At 44.4% G+C, this 17,326-nt stretch overlaps 1 protein-coding gene across 1 annotated transcript in view; it reads left to right on the top strand.

The window, feature by feature from the left end:
* The window catches only part of ctnna2 (catenin (cadherin-associated protein), alpha 2), a 677,857-nt gene that overhangs the window by 649,121 nt on the left and 11,410 nt on the right, over positions 1-17,326 (top strand). Inside the window, exons 15-16 of the mRNA XM_042311972.1 lie at positions 4,552-4,733; positions 8,474-8,579. Coding sequence (XP_042167906.1) covers positions 4,552-4,733; positions 8,474-8,579 — 288 coding nt within the window. The remainder of the gene's footprint in view (positions 1-4,551; positions 4,734-8,473; positions 8,580-17,326) is intronic.

Raw genomic sequence — 17,326 nt, 5'->3', positions numbered from 1 at the left:
CTAAACAGCCAGCAGGAAACTAGAGACGACTGTACAACCATTAAGGTTAAATGTCAGATCCAACAGAAGATCTCTTTGTTTCTTGGGACCTAGGACTAACATCTCTGTTTTGTCCAAGTTTAAAAGTAAAACATGTTCCGCCATCCACTTCCTTATGTCTGAAACACAGGCTTCCAAGGAGGGCAATTTTGGGGCTTCGCCATGTTTCATCGGAATGTACAGCTGTGTAGCATACGCATAGCGGTGAAAGTTAACATTATGTTTCCGAATTACATCACCAAGAGGTAAAATCGCTAGCATCGCAGTGCTAGCTGTGCCACCAGGGACTCTGGGTTCGCGCCCAGGCTCTATCGCAGCCGGCCGCGACTGGGAGGTCCGTTGGGTGACGCACAATTGGCCGTGGCGTTGTCCGGGCTAGGGAGGGTTTGGCCGGTAGGGATATCCTTGTCTCATCGCGCACTAGCGACTCCTGTGGTGGGCCGGGCACAGTGCACGCTAACCAGGTCGCCAGGTGTACGGTGTTTCCTCCAACACATTGGTGCGGCTGACTTCCGGGTTGGATGCGCGCTGTGTTAAGAAGCAGTGCGGCTTGGTTGGGTTGTGTTTCGGAGGACGCATGGCTTTCGACCTTTGTCTCTCCTGAGCCAGTACGGGAGTTGTAACGATGAGACAAGATAGTAACTACTAACAATTGGATACCACGAAATTGGGGAGAGAAAAAAAAGGAAAAATATATATATAATGAATAAAATACTGGTCCTAAAACGGAACCTTGAGGAACACTGAAATGTACAGTTGATTTGTCAGAGGAAAAACCATCCACAGAGGCAAACTGATATATTTCCCGACAAATAAGATCTAAACCAGGCCAGAACTTGTCCTTGTAGACCAATTTGGGTTTCCAATCTCTCCAAAAGAATGTGGTGATCGATGGTATCAATGTCCAGTCTCAACGTCAACAGTGAAGAGGTGACTCCGGGTTGCTGGCCTTCTAGGCAGACTTCCTCTGTCCAATGTCTGTGTTCTTTTGCCCATCTTAAAATGTTCTTCTTATTGGCCAGTCTGAGATATGGCTTTTTCTTTGCAACTCTGCCTAGAAGGCCAGCATCCCGGAGTCGCCTCTTCACTGTTGACGTTGAGCCTGGTGTATAGTTAAGAAACGTTTGTTTTTGTTTTCTGTTACAAAACATTTTGCTACGGCGTGCATTAATGAATAGACCCCATGCTCACAATCCACCTGCCTCCGCTCTGCTGGCAACCCGTATAATTAGTGATCCGTGAATAAAAGATGTGGCGGGAAGGGAATTCTAATGTCTGACCCCTGACCGTGGGGGTCCGTGGTGCTGAGCCGAGCCCCCATTGCCCTTCGCAACTGTCTGGGGGAGGGTGGGTGGTGTCGCTCACGGTCGGGATGGGGTCGCCTCTCTCTCGGTGTATGCACTAACCTGTCGCGATTGATTCCACTTGGAGTTTCATACAGGACTTCCTCCCACCTGCCCTCTGTTTGGCTGCTCAGTCTCACGTTAAATGCGATATTTAACAGACCGTGTCTGTATTCAGTGCCTATGAAGAGTGCTACAGGATAAAGCTTCCCCTGAGGATTTTCCCTCTTCACTTGTAATTTTGGTTCCTGTTGGGTTTAATTACAGACTAACACTGTGCCGTGTGTTTAGGGTGTACCTACCGCTGTTCTCACCCACCCATGTTGTTGTTTATGAATAGGATAGGCGGCACGCTGTATCGTGTGTGTTTTTGGCTCAGAGCAGCTGAAAGAAATCTAGCTACACTCAACACTGTTGGGGTTAGGTTTGTTTATGTGTTTACATTGCTTTAAACAGATAGGAAGAGGCAAAGTGAGAGGGATAACCCGGGCCAAAATCTATCTAATCCAGCAGGTGGCGTTTGTATGGAGGTAAATGAGTGTAGAATGTGGTCAACAAAAATGTAATGGCTTATTTGCTACATGAGTTTATTTGATCGAATGTACGTTTTGTAATGCCTAGGTTGAGTGTACTGATATAAGTAGGACATGTGACATCCCGGCAACTTTGATATATCGGAGTTGTGCTGTTAGTGCTATCTGGGATCCGTGGGATGTTCATACCCTAACCCCAACCCTAACCCTTACCTTAACCATAACCGGTTACTTTAACCATTTGAAATATCAACTTCAATTGGGTAGGGACGTCCCAAGGATCCTGGTTAGCAAGGACTGTTGTGGTTGTTCACACGGGTATCTGTTCTCTCATTGGCTAGAATGGTCCCACCTGATCTTGCACCCTCCCGACTGCTTTCAATTTTTAAAGATATTTATTGTAATTGTTAGAGCGACCAATGGAGTATCTGGTCAATATAAAGGAACATCTGTGCTTTACACCAGTGATTCTCCAACCTCTCCTTGGGGACCCCAGCCATTTCACAATTTTGTTTTAGCCCTGAACAAGCTCATCTAATTAATCTAATTAGTTGACAAGTTGAATCAGGTGTGCTAGCTCTGGAATAGATCAAATACATGGAACGATTGGGGGTCCCTGAGGAGAGGTTTGAGAACCACTGCTTTAAACTACTAAACATGGGCACTTGCCCAATTCCTTTCTCCTTGACTCCTTGCCTCGCGTCCTCTCTCCTTGCCTCCTTCTCAAATCCCATTGGAGGAGAGAGAGAGGGTGCGAGGGGAAGGTCCTTGGATCTTCACCGCCAATGCGTTTTCAAGAACCTTGTGAGGAGAGAGAGGACGCAAGGAATCTAGAAAATACTAACTGAGAAAGAGCCCTGGTCCAGCTTGCTCCGAAACAGAAACCAAGCAAGGTGAAATAGTTCCACTTGGGCAGCAATACCAAACATATAATATCTGGCTCTGAGACTGTAGAGAGGGAGTGATCAGTAGGGTGACATCTGGTGCTGTGTGATGAGATAGCAGTGTCTGATGACACCTAAAACAGCTAGGTGCCCCTCTCTGCATCTCTCTCACGCTTTCTCTCCTTCCGTCCTGAGCTACTTTATGAGAGGAAGACGAGTCATTTGTGGTTGTTATTCTCTTCCTCACACCTCCATGGAGGGAGGGGTGAAAGGTGATACCCGCTCACACTGAGCTCATCCTGCCGGTCACCCCCACACACCAGCTTTGCTGTGAAAGGAATGTGGGAGGGACGTAGACAGACAGACGGACGGAGGAGAGAGAGGAGAGGAGAGAAAATGTAGCAGAGTGGGGAAGTTATTTCTTAATGAGACCAGTCATGCTTATAAAGACATTCTACGTGGTCTAGGAAGAGTTTGAAGGCTGTGCCTGGAAACCTGTCATCAAAACCTTGCTTTCAAGGTTTCTACCTTACATCTCCTCCATTGAGCTTGGAGAGGGAGGCGAGGAATCGAGGAAACAAGACAGAGTAGGAAATCATTAAGCATAGAGTTTACACTGTTAAAAGTGAAATCTAAGCAAACCTGAATATCTTATGAGTGATAACTCGCTAACATTTTTCTTTTTTTCTTACCATGCTAAATTTTCTAACGTCAGTGGCAGATAGTTTTGCTTATTTTAACCTAAAAAAGGCTTCATACAAGTAATTTATCTTATTTCAAGATTTTTTTCAAGATATTTGACCTTAATAAGACAATGAAGCTAAAATATCAAAATATCTTGAAATATGATACATTACTTGTATGAAGCCTTTTTAAAGGTTAAAATAAGGAGACAAAATCTGCCAATTATGTTAGATAATTTAGCTTGGTAAGAACAACAAGTGAATTATCACTCAATATGTACATATTTAGGCTTTGCTTTGATTTCACTTTTTTCCAGTGTTTGGAGGGTAAGGTTAAAAACAATATCGTCCATGCAATGGATACTTCATCTTTCCTTCTCAAATCAATAGTACAAAACTAATAATGGCCGACTTACTTTTCTCCCCTGCACTCACCTCAGAACGTTGAACAAATACATTATTCATTGACTGGCATGAGAAGTGAAGTAATTAGACATTTATCTCCCAAATAATATCGGAGCCTCTACTGCACTTGGTGACCTTGCCTAGAGATTTATGCCATCTCAGACCTGCCTCGAATGGCTATGGCAAGAGAAGCACAGAGTGTTCTCACGGCGAAACGAGCCGAGGAATGGATTCTTCTCTTCACGCAAGTATAAGATGTCAAGGGGTTTTCGGAGCGCTGGTTGATTAATCGTCAAGTTTATAACTTTATTCGGAAACCTTTCGAAAGGGCAAAGTCAAACTCTTAACGCAATATCTATTCTCGTTGAGTATACTCGGGACTATAGGCTCCTCAAAGTGGCAGCCAGCTAAATATTTGAAGAGCAATTGATGCTTAATCTTTGGTATTTCTTGTGTCATAGTAAGTCTTTTCACTACCAGTGTTTAATTGTTTGATTATTCCTTCTCTCTCTCCACTCCTTCTCTTCCTCCTCAATCTATTCTTTCCCACTTTCTCCCACTTCCTCTTCTCCCTATGTGTTTCACTACTCATCCTCTCTTTTTGACTCCACTACTCAACCTTCCTCTACTTCCCCCTACATCTTCCTCCTCCTGCCCCTCTCAGGCCATCATGGCCCAGCTGCCTCAGGAGGAGAAGGCGAAGATCGCCGAGCAGGTGGAGAGCTTCCGGCAGGAGAAGTGCAAGCTGGACGCCGAAGTGGCCAAGTGGGACGACAATGGCAACGACATCATCGTCCTTGCCAAGCAGATGTGCATGATCATGATGGAGATGACGGACTTCACCAGGTGCAGTTACAATGTGACTAAAGAGAACCTAGTTGAAGTCACTGGTAGTACTTATGAATGTCAATGTAATAATTACAATGATATAGATTTACTAGAACTGGTGTCACCATTCAAGTCAACAGGTTTGTTACGTTGTGGACCGGTGGCTATTTGGAAATGATGCATAACAATACCATGTCAGCTATATTTGAGTCTACCCATTACTTTACCAGTAAAATTGCCGTGGACAGAGGCTCTGTGTTACCCATTCTAGTAATTATAGTTCTATGGTAGATCAATTCCCTAAAACCAATAGCACACTTCAACAGGGCACATCTTTGTGGAATATTTAGACATTCGAAATGTAGTGAAAGAAACATGTAACAAACAACTGAAGTTTAGCGGGAACTGGAATACGCTCTCGATCCAGAGCATCCCAAACATGTTCATTTGGTGAAATGTCTGGTAAGTATGCATGCCTTGGAAGAACTGGGACCTTTTCAGCTTTCAGGAATTGTGTACAGATCCCTGCGAAATGGGGCCCATACATGATCATGCTGAAACATGAGGTGATGGTGGCGGATGAATGGCACGACAATGGGCCTCAGGATCTCTTCATGGTATCTCTGTGCATTGAAATTGTCATTGATAAAATGCAATTTTGTTTGTTGTCCGTAGCTTATACCTGCCCATACCATAAACCCACCGCCACCATGGGGCACTCTGTTCACAACGTTGACACCCACACGACGCCACACATTTGGTCTGCAATTGGGATGCCGGTTGAATGTACTGCCAAATTCTCTAAAACAACATTTCTCTAAAACGACATTGGAGTCAGCTTATGGTAGAGAAATGAACATTCAATTCTCTGGCAACAGCTCTGGTGGACATTCTTGCATTCAGCATGCCAATTGCATGCTCTCTCAAAACTTGAGCCATCTGTGGCATTGTGTTGTGTGTCAAAACTGAACATTTAGTGTGGCCTTTTATTGTCCCCCAGCACAAGGTGCACCTGTGTAATGATCATGCTGTTTAATCAGCTTCTTGGTATGCCACACCTGTCAGGTGGATGGATTATTTTAGCAAATGCTCACTAACAGGGATGTAAACAAATGTATGCACAACATTTTAGAGAAATAAGCTATTTGTGCATACAGAACGTTTTATTTCAGCTCAAGGAACACGGGACCAGCACTTTTCATGTTGCATTATTTATTTTTGATCAGAGTAGTATTTTATATGCTTCTTACCTTGGAAAAGCTGTTGTTTATCCCTATCCCTGGATACATCAAAAGGCTTGTTCAATTTCCCCCTTTTGAATGGAACAATCCCCTTTGTTGTGCTAATGGCTTGCCATGTTCTGTTGTTCCCAGTTCCTAGCCATGCTAATGCTTCCTTTGTGCATCCATTTGAATTTAAGCATTACTAGTTATGGGTGTGACTAGTATCGGTATGGGTAGGATCAGCAACCACACACAGGCAACTCACTTCGCTACACTAGGCTGTCCAGGCTTTTCGTCACAGCCCATCACTAACGCAAATCAAATCAAACCCACCTGATTCAACAAATCAGCAAATAAAGAAGCCCTTGATTGGATGAATCAGGTGCTTTCGTGGCTAGGCTGGAATAAATCCAAATCCAGGCCCTGCTATTGGTCAGGATAACGGGTGTGAGCTGGGATTAGGCTGTGTAGACCAGCAGCAGCTATCTACCTTTACACATTGTTATTTAGTAGACTAACAGAGGTCCAACAGTCTTGTATTCCCATTGAGTCAGATTAAATATTGTGTAGCCGAACCAGGATGAGTGTGATCCTGTGTAGTGTTTACAGTGTGGATGTTGATGTTCTCTGGGAGGCAACAGCTTTTCTCCGAGCCCCCACCATCTGTATATCATGTCATAGCTAGCCCTGTGCTGAACCCAATGTTCCTATTCCAAGGCATGGCACTATGATTCAGTGGACAGAATATGCTAGCTGTACAGATCTCAACAAGGGGAAGATGTTATGTGTTCTTCCCAAATGGCACTCTATTCCCCATATAGTGCACTACGTTTGACCAAACCGCCGTGGGGAATAGGGTGCCATTTGGGATGCATCCATGCAGTTTGATAATGATGAACGATCATGGATGTGGTGTGTTGGCGATGATTACACTGCTTTAGGCAAGTGACCCTTGTGGTGACATTTGTGGAATTGGCAAATATAATGTCGCCATGCAAATCTGATAACCAAATGGCAACCTATGCCCTATGTAGTGGACTACTTTTGACCAGATCTCCATGGGTCCTTCTCCAACGTGGTACTACGTAAGGAATTGGGTGCCGTGTGAGACTCAGCCAATGACACATCATGCATGGATTCACAAATGCCCAATTACCGTGATGTCAGCCAATATAAGTGACTACTGCTGTAAAATCTGTTTGTTTTTTTCAGTCAGCGGGGGGTGCCTGACATCCTACAACTAGGAAACTACATGAGCCAGGCTACACCAGTAGAGAAGTGATACCATACTTTGGTTAAACCGTAGGCTAAGGGCTCTATTCAGTCTGATCCAGTTCAGCCGACATCCGAATAGCGGTTGTGTTGACGTGCCGGAGGTGGAACTGCGTTAGAGCTGTCGAATCCACAAGTTGCTCCCGTCGAATCCACAAGTTGCTCCCGTCGAATCCACAAGTTGCTCCCGTCGAATCCACAAGTTGCTCCCGTCGAATCCACAAGTTGCTCCCGTCGAATCCACAAGTTGCTCCCGTCGAATCCACAAGTTGCTACCGTCGAATCCACATGTTGCTCCCGTCGAATCCACAAGTTGCTCCCGTCGAATCCACAAGTTGCTCCCTTCGAATCCACAAGTTGCTCCCGTCGAATCCACAAGTTGCTCCCGGCATTATGACAAAGCTGACATTGCCGTTGGCTGCACAAAGTCGCAATAACAGAAATCCCGTCCAGTCTTTTGTAAGTTTGAACGCTGGAATCTGAGATGTGATCTACACCTCCATTAGGATGATAGAAGTCATTCTTTTCCTTGAATGATTTTTCAATTTGAGCGTAATTATTTCGATATACAGTAGCCTGCACTTTCTGGTTCTGAACTTCTAACGCGAGTGGGGCAGTTGTGGCTTCTTGACAATGGTCGCAAGAGCAGCTGCTCACCAATTTGACGGCTCCAACGCAGTTCCACCTCAGACACCGCCAAAACATCTGCTGTGTGGGCGTCTGCTGTCACCGGTTAACGCCCGATCTGATAGAACTTAGGCCTAGATCCAATCTAACCTGTTACCAGATCTATTATAGCCCTGCCAACTCCATTGCCATTATTGTCTAACCTGTTACCAGATCTATTGTGGCCTTGCCAACTCCATTGCTGTTATTGTCAAGACAATTCCATAAGGAGTTGGCAAGAGAGCAGAAACAGACTGGCACCAATACTGATGAGCTTTGAGAAAGACCTATGTTGACAGCTTTCAGCTACTAATGACGGAGCACCATGATTTGAGAATACATTTCTAGTTGCAGCCCACGTTTTGTTTTTTTGGGGGGCATTGTGATCTTTTTTTTCAGTTTTAGGAAGATTACTACTGGAGTTTGTATCTTATGCATTATTCATTAGTGGCAAAGTGTCTAGTGAATATAAAATGGAGCTTTTAATCTGTTAATATCAAGTATTTCAGATAGTGTTTGCTGTCTGCAGTTAGATTTTTTTTTTTAAACGTTGAACTTTAAACTTAATAAGTCCTGTTTCCCTGTGTTCCACACCAGAGGCAAAGGGCCCCTGAAGAACTCCTCTGATGTCATCAACGCCGCCAAGAAGATTGCAGAGGCAGGCTCCAGGATGGACAAACTGGCCCGCGCTGTCGCCGACCAGGTAACACTTACCCCAGTTGTGTATGTGTATCTGTGTTCAGGATAGATCCCCTTTCAGGATTTTGAAATTCAACAAGGGACAGCATTTTTTGGGGGGCCAATTGTTTGTTAAAATCCCGATTGGCGCAGCGGTCATCTGCATCGCAGTGCTTAAGGTGTCACTACAGACCCGGGTTCAATCCCAGGCTGTGTCACAGCTGGCCGTGACTTGGAGACCCATGAGGTGGCGCACAATTGGCCCAGCGTCGTCCGTGTTAGGAGAGGCCCCGACAGGCCGAGATTTCCTTGTCCCATCGCGCTCTAGCAACTCTTGTGGAGGGCCGGGGCGCATGCATGCAGATGTACAGTGTTTCCTCCGACACATTGGTGTGGCTGGCTTCCGGGTCAAAAGTAGTGCACTACGTAGGGAATACGGTGCCATTTGGGACGCAACCTTAGTGGGTTTGTTTGTGGGCAGCAATGGATCTGGGCACAGTGGGCTGTCTTGGCGCGGGTGCTGTCCGTCCCAATGGGACTTCCTTGTACTGTGAGAGGAGCAGGGAGCTAGGGGCTTTGTCTGTGTCTTTAATCTAATTAGCGGCGCTGAGGTGTTGCATCCATTCATTATCAGATGAGTACCCTCTCCAAAACGCGCTGACAGTCTATTTTCAATATCGAATCAATCAAAGCGGCTGCTCCTCCTGGCTGGGGAAGATAAAGGGAGAACGGGGTAGAGGTGTGTGTGTGTGTGTGTGTGTGTCTGTCTATCTGGGTTTGTTAGTACTTAATAGTAGCACTTCAGGTAATACATGATCTGCCTCTTCATTTTCATCCGTCCTGAATAAGCTGTGAGAATTAGCCTCATGTAGCCTCATGCACAAAGACTTGTTGATTCATTAGGACTCCGTGTTCTTCTTCCTGGTGTTGTCAGAACTACTGTGTGTAATACTCAGAGAGAGCTGCGCTATTACAATCAGTCTGATGACATTCAAATGAAGAGGACGTTAGTGCAGCAGTGGTGGCTGGTGGCACTTTATATCAGAGGATGACTCATAGTAATGGCTGCGATAGAATACATGGAAGAGTATTAAACACATGGTTTCCTTGTGTTTGACACCATCGCATTCACTCACCAGTATCCTATGTAGTGCAGACGGCAGTGCAGTGTGCTTGTTGGCCCGAGTCTTGGGGTGTGTGTGTGTGTGTGTGCGTGCGCGTGCGCGTGCGTGCGTGCATGCGTGCGTGCGTGCGTGCGTGTGTGCGTGTGCGTGTGCCATATTTGAAGAAACAGAGCTGCTGGCTAGTGTGTTGTTGAACCGTGGCCCCCGACCGTTCACTCTGCAAGCAGGGCTGGGTTGGAGTCAGGCGGTGAATATCTGTCATATAGCAAATCACTGACAGCCTACCCTCGGACTGAATCAACAAACGCTGAAACTGAGCAGGTGGCTTGCCATTTTTAATTTTGCCTTTAAACGATTCTTTGACTGGTGTTTGCTGAATATTCACAGCCTTCTGTTGCCCTCCTCTCATGCTAGATGATGAGTGTGCGTGTGAAATGGCACCCTATTCCTTATATGCAGTAGTGCACTACTTTGACCAGAGCTTTATGGGAACCCATTAGGCTCTGGTCAAAAGTAGTGCACTATATAAGGAATAGGGTGCCATTTTGGATGAACCCTCATTCTGCAATGTTATGCTGCTCAGCAAGAGGGGCCTGATTTTCTCCCCATTTAAACAGGGATTTGTTTTAAGAGTATTTCTGTGTGTAGCAATGTGAAACACACATCATCCAGGTACAACATACCGTAAATGTGTGTTAACATATTCAAACATTTAAGAGTTTGCTTTTATCGTTGAATAGAAGGATTATTTGATCTTGAGTTTCTCTGGCAAGCCACTGTGTTTTTCAGATCTAGTCTAATTCCAAAGTGCCTTTCATAATATAACCTACGACAAATAACTGTCATACTTTTTAGTATTTTGTATTCACACATTGCTGTACCATTAACCTGTGGCTGACGGACGCAGTCAGGCGTGACAGGGTGATTGAAGCGCGCGCCTGTGTGTGTGTGTGTGTGAGAGATTGAAGCTTTGCGGTGCCACAGTAGGACAGGTCTCTCAAGTAGCAACCCTTATTGATGCGCTCCATGTCAAACCCTATTGAAGAGCATGGGAAGAGCAGTCTGTCAGTCTGACTGTTCTGCGAGATGGATGGGAGATTGAGGGGGAGGTGTGTGTGTGTGAGAGAGAGAGATAGTCGGGGGGGAGGTGTGTGAGAGAGAGAGAGATAGTCGGGGGAGGGGGAGTCTTAAAGGGAAATTTCATTGCGGTTCTATTGCACCGTGTATGTCAATTAATATGTTATTAACATCTCATATGTGTCACAAACGTGACTAGCTTGACTTGTGGCGGTATCGACAATGCTCTGATATTGTCCGAATCTATCACCGGATTGTACTGTACTGGACAACACGTGTAAAACGAGACCTGATGTTGCTAGCTAGCCACCGACAGCAAAACAACCTACTCATTTGTCATCTACCATCCTGAGTCCTGGTCCGCCGCTGCTTGGTGGTCTCGCACTTAATGCGTAATCCGGCGCCAATAAATAGGACTGTATGGTCCTATGTAAAAGAACATCAGCAAATGTTTCGTAATCCAGCTCTTCTTGGAAAGGGGAATCAGAAAGCAGCCATGGTGGCTAATAGATGGTGCATGGTAACATAGCTCCGGTGAACCTGTAAACTAGTACAGTACCTCACCCATTTTTAGAAAGCCTGCCTTCGAGGGTGGGAACAAGGAAGTATGGCCCCCCAGATAGGAACACCGTTGAGACTAGTCCAATGGCTCTATTGAACAAGGACAACTATATCTACTCGCTGCCAGCGTGATCGGTGAAACACAAAGGCCAGAATAATTGCTACAAAACATGACTCATTCATTTTTTGATTATACAGCAGGCTCAATCAACCAATGACACAATTGGTTACTGTATAATTATGTCTGAAACACCTGTCATCACTCATGATTCTGTAAGTAGACTGGAATTACAGTAGTGTCTAGTGCTGAAATTTCCCTTTAAATATTCTGCTAAGAAAAGCACGTGACATGGAATTACCTCAAGGCAGCTCGCACCATTTCACCACAGAGTAAAGAATAGGAGGATGGAGGTGTGCCTCTTTCTCCTCGTCTCTCACTATTCTCCTTTTGCTGTCATCTCTTTCCCTCTAATCTTCATCTTCTTATTTCTCTCTCTCTTTACTCTGTGTCTTTCTTCCACCCCCTCTCTCTTGTTCTCTCTCTTTCTTCCTCCACTGGGGTTTTTCTTAAAACATGAAGCCCACGGCGTACCAGCAGCTCAGGTCTATGCGTAGTCCAGGGAAACTTGCCAAATGTTCTACCTGCTGGGAACCCGCTGTGCTACTGCCTACCATAGAGATGGGAGGACAATGTACAGTCGTGGCCAAAAGTTTTGAGAATGACACAAATATTAATTCTCACAAAGTCTGCTGCCTCAGTTTATATGGTGGCAATTTGCATATACTCCAGAAAGTTATGAAGATCAGATGAGATCAGATGAAGATCAGATGAATTGCAATTAATTGCAAAGTCCCTCTTTGCCATGCAAATGAACTGAATCCCCCCCCAAACATTTCCACTGCATTTCAGCCCTGCCACAAAAGGACCTGCTGACATCATGTCAGTGATACTCTCACTAACACAGGTGTGAGTGTTGATGAGGACAAGGCTGGAGATCACTCTGTCATGCTGATTGAGTTCGAATAACAGACTGGAAGCTTCAAAAGGAGGATGGTACTTAGAATCATTGTTCTTCCTCTGTGAAACATGGTTTCCTGCACGGAAACATGTGCCGTCATCATTGCTTTGCACAAAAAGGGCTTCACAGGCAACGTTATTGCTGCCAGTAAGATTGCACCTAAATCAACCATTTATCGGATAATCAAGAACTTCAAGGAGAGCGGTTCAATTATTGTTAAGAAGGCTTCAGAGAGCCCAAGAAAGTCCAGCAAGCGCCAGGAACGTCTCCTAAAGTTGATTCAGCTGCGGGATCAGGGCACCACCAGTACAGAGCTTGCTCAGGAATGGCAGCAGGCAGGTGTGAGTGCATCTGCACGCACAGTGAGGCAAAGACTTTTAGAGGATGGCCTGGTGTCAAGAAGGGCAGCAAAGAAGCCACTTCTCTCCAGGAAAAACATCAGGGACAGACTGATATTCTGCAGAAGGTACAGGGATTGGACTGCTGAGGACTGGGGTAAAGTCATCTTCTCTGATGAATCCCCTTCCGATTGTTTGGGGCATCCGGAAAAAAGCTTGTCTGGAGAAGACAAGGTGAGCGCTACCATCAGTCCTGTGTCATGCCAACAGTAAAGCATCCTGAGACCATTCATGTGTGGGGTTGCTTCTCAGCCAATGGAGTGGGCTCACTCACAATTTTACCTAAGAACACAGCCATGAATAAAGAATGGTACCAACACATCCTCCGAGAGCAACTTCTCCCAACCATCCAGGAACAGTTTGGTAACGAACAATGCCTTTTCCAGCATGATGGAGCACCTTGCCATAAGGCAAAAGTGATAACTAAGTGTCTCTGGGAACAAAACATCAATATTTTGGGTCCATGGCCATGAAACTCCCCAGACCTTAAACCCATTGAGAACTTGTGGTCAATCCTAAAGAGGCGGGTGGACAAACAAAAACCCACTAATTCTGACAAACTCCAAGCATTGATTATGCAAGAATGGCCATCAGTCAGGATGTGGTCCAGAAGTTAATTGACAGTATGCCAGGGTGGATTGCAGAGGTCTTGAAAAAGATGGGTCAACACTGCAAACATTGACTCTTTGCATCAACTTCATGTAATTGTCAATAAAAGCCTTTCACACTTCTGAAATGCTTGCAATTATACTTCAGTATTCCATAGTAACATCTGACAAAAATATCTAAAGATACTGAGGCAGCAAACTTTGTGAAAATTTATATTTTTGTTATTCTCAAAATTTTGGGTCACGACTGTATGTATCCAAAATTGAACCCTAATCCCCATTTAGTGCATTTCTTTCGACTAGGGCCCATAGGGTTATGGGTCAAAAGCAGTGAACTATACAGCGAATAGGGTGCCATTTAGGATGCAGACTTAGTCAGGTGGGGTTGAAGAGAACTCAAGGCATGGTCATTTACTAGGACCCCCTGCCAGACGCCTTAAATGGCCATTGTCAGGAGACCACAGAATCACAGAGAGAGTGCACTATGTAGAGAATAGGGAAGCATTAGGGGGTGCAGATTAGGAGCATACTGACATTGATTATAATATGTATGTAATTATTCATATTTGTGTTGCCGCTCTATCCATGTACAGTTGAAGTCGGAAGTTTACAGACACCTTAGCCAAATACATTTAAACTCAGTTTTTCACAATTCCTGACATTTAATCCCAGTAAAAATTCCCTGTCTTAGGTCAGTTAGAATCACCACTTTATTTTAAGAATGTGAAATGTCAGAATAATAGTAGAGGTAATGATTTATTTCAGCTTTAATTTCTTTCATCACATTCCCAGTGGGTCAGAAGTTTACATGCACTCAATTAGTATTTGGTAGCATTGCCTTTAAATTGTTTAACTTGGGTCAAATGTTTTGGGTTGCCTTCCACAAGAGTCCCACAATAAGTTGGGTGAATTTGGGCCCATTCCTCCTGACAGAGCTGGTGTAACTGAGTCAGGCTTGTAAAGGCCTCCTTGCTCGCACACACTTTTTCAGTTCTGCCCACAAATTTTCTATGGCATTTAGGTCAGGGCTTTGTGATGGCCACTCCAATACCTTTACTTTGTTGTCCTTAAGCTGTTTTGCTACAACTAGTATGCTTGGGGTCATTGTCCATTTGGAAGACCCATTTGCGAGCAAGCTTTAACTTCCTGACTGATGTCTTGAGATGTTGCTTCAATATATCCACATCATTTTCTTTCATCATTGATGCCATCTATTTTGTGAGGTGCACCAGTCACTCCTGGTGCAAAGCACCCCCACAACATGATGCTGCCACCCCCGTGCTTCACGTTTGGGATGGTGTTCTTCGGCTTGCAAGCCTCCCCCTTTTTCCTCCAAACGTAACGATGGTCATTATGGCCAAACAGTTCGATTTTTGTTTCAGATCAGAGGACATTTCTCCAAAAAGTTTGATCTTTGTCCCCATGTGCAGTTGCAAACCGTAGTCTAGCTTTTTTAATGGTGGTTTTGGAGCAGTGGCTTCTTCCTTGCTGGTTATGTCGATATAGGACTCGTTTTACTGTGGATAAAGATCATTTTGTACCTGTTTCCTCCAGCATCTTCACAAGGTCCTTTGCTGTTGTTCTGGGATTGATTTGCACTTTTCGCACCAAAATACATTAATCTCTAGGAGACAGGACGCGTCTCCTTCCTGAGTGGTATGATGGCTGCGTGGTCCCATGGTGTTGATACTTGCGTACTATTGTTTGTACAGATGAACGTGGTACCTTCAGGCATTTGGAAATTGCTCCCAAGGATGAACCAGACTTGTGGAGGTCTACAATTTTTTTCTGAGGTCTTGGCTGATTTCTTTTGATTTCCCATGATGTCAAGCAAAGAGTTTGAAGGTAGGCCTTGAAATACATCCACAGGTAAACCTCCAATTGACTCAAATGATGTCAATTAGCCTATCAGAAGCTTCTAATGCCATGACATAATTTTCTGTAATTTTCCAAGCTGTTTAAAGGCACAGTCAACTTAGTGTATGTAGACGTCTGACCCACTGGAATTGTGATACAGTGAATTATAAGTGAAATAATCTGTCTGTAAACAATTGTTGGAAAAATTACTTGTGTCATGCACAAAGTAGATGTCCTAACTTACCTGCCAAAACTATAGTCAAAACAAGAAATGTGTGGAGTGGTTGAAAAACTAGTTTTAATGACTCCAACATAAGTTTATGTAAACTTCCGACTTCAACTGTATTTATTGTATTAGATTGTGTCCTTATGGGCCCTGGTCAAAAGTAATGCACTATATAGGGAATAGGGTGCCATTTGTGAAGCAGCCAGAGTCATGGGCAGAGCTCTGTTTTTTTCCACATGCCTGATTAGAAATGCAACACACCATCAATATAGAGGTGTGATTTAGTGATGCTTTTGTGTTTGTGTGTGGGTTCTGACAGAGGTTTGCCCCCTGGTTTAATAACAGAAGTCCTGCTGCTGAGTCACCCATGAAGAGAGGCTGATTTATTTCAGGTCTAATTATGCAAAAACAAAATGGCTTCTTCCTTCCTATTGAAATAGAAGTTTCCACTAGCCTTGAATCCAAACTGGATAGAGTGCCATAGATCAGTTTTTTTTCCAAGCAGGAATTCCACTCTAGAGAAGAAGAGAGGAATTCTAGCCTGTAATCCAAACTGAATAGCAACATGGTTTCGCTACATTCAGTTTGTATTTCAGCCTAGAATTCCTCTTTGGAAGGAAGGTTTGGAAAGAGAGAAATTCCAGCCTGAAACCCTAACTAAATATTGTTCTGTTTCACAATATTCCGTTTGGATTCCAGGCTAGAATTCATCCTCCCCAATCAGTGGCAGGAAAGAGAGGGAGCGAGTTAGAGGGAGGGAGAGAATGAAGCTGCCTGCTTTCCTTGGCGGCCTTGGCAAGGTAATGGTCCGTGCTGTTTATTTACACCAGGAGGGAATCTGCTGAGGAGATGGCCGATTAGTCAGGCAACCATATTGTCATCTGCCTGCCTGAACCGGGCTGGCCAGGAGCAGGGAGAAACTCGTGGTTTTCTGGTGTGATGGAGAAAGGGGGTTGCGTGTGTTTCCAAGTGTTTGTATACAGCGTGTGTGTGTGTGTGTGTTAGTGGAATTAGTGGTAATGCTAGCCAGGAGTGGCGGTGGGTGCAGTAATCATGTCCTAGGAGCTGCTTCCACTTTCTGCCTCACTGGCTGCAAGATCAGCATGCAGCACTGCATGAACACAGCTTTAGGGGGCATTAGTGCGTGTGTGTCTTGTAACCCATTGTGTGTTTGCGGAATCTGACCCCCGTGAGATCATTAACGTAACTGAAATTCTCATTTTTTAAAAGCTCATTCTGTTTGATCATACCCAAATAATGTTGTTGACTCACATCCTACTTGAAGTTGTGGCCAAAGCCTAATAAAGAAGAAAAAAGCCCAGTAAATCCGGATCTCAAACACGTTTTTGCACAGTTTAAAAAAAAACGTTTGACATTTGCTTGGATAATGGCATCTTCCTCTTTGGCTGAGACAGGCCCCTTTTGTAATTGGTCCAGCAGCTTTCTCCAAATTCTCTGGTGGGGAGACATGGCCGTGTCCGAATACCAATACTAGCGTACAACATACTGCATCCTTAAACTGCATCCTATGTACTCATCGTCGCATACTATTTAGCATGTACTGTTTCAGTAAAAAAGTGTGCAGTATGCCACGGCCACAACACAGTAGCAGGTATGCAGGTGGGTTTTTCCTCAATTCAACAGACATGCATCACATTAACCAGTCTGATAATATCTCATTTCCAATTTGATACATTTACCTATACTCAGGCTGGTTGTAGGCAGACTATCAGATTCAACCTATAGCATAGCCCCATACAGCCTTTATTAAAAATTGGAGATTGAAGACAAAAAACAGATCAGTTGGTTCCATTTGAACATATTTATTAGTAAAGTACTGCAACGTACTGTATGTAAATGATATCAAATAGCCTAGTACACACACTAAAACATTTCACATGT

The sequence above is a fragment of the Oncorhynchus tshawytscha genome, linkage group LG34 (genome assembly GCF_018296145.1).
Source record: "Oncorhynchus tshawytscha isolate Ot180627B linkage group LG34, Otsh_v2.0, whole genome shotgun sequence".
Classification (NCBI taxonomy): domain Eukaryota; kingdom Metazoa; phylum Chordata; class Actinopteri; order Salmoniformes; family Salmonidae; genus Oncorhynchus; species Oncorhynchus tshawytscha.
The sequence above is the reverse complement of the archived record's forward strand: the minus strand, read 5'-3'. Positions and strand labels throughout refer to the sequence as shown.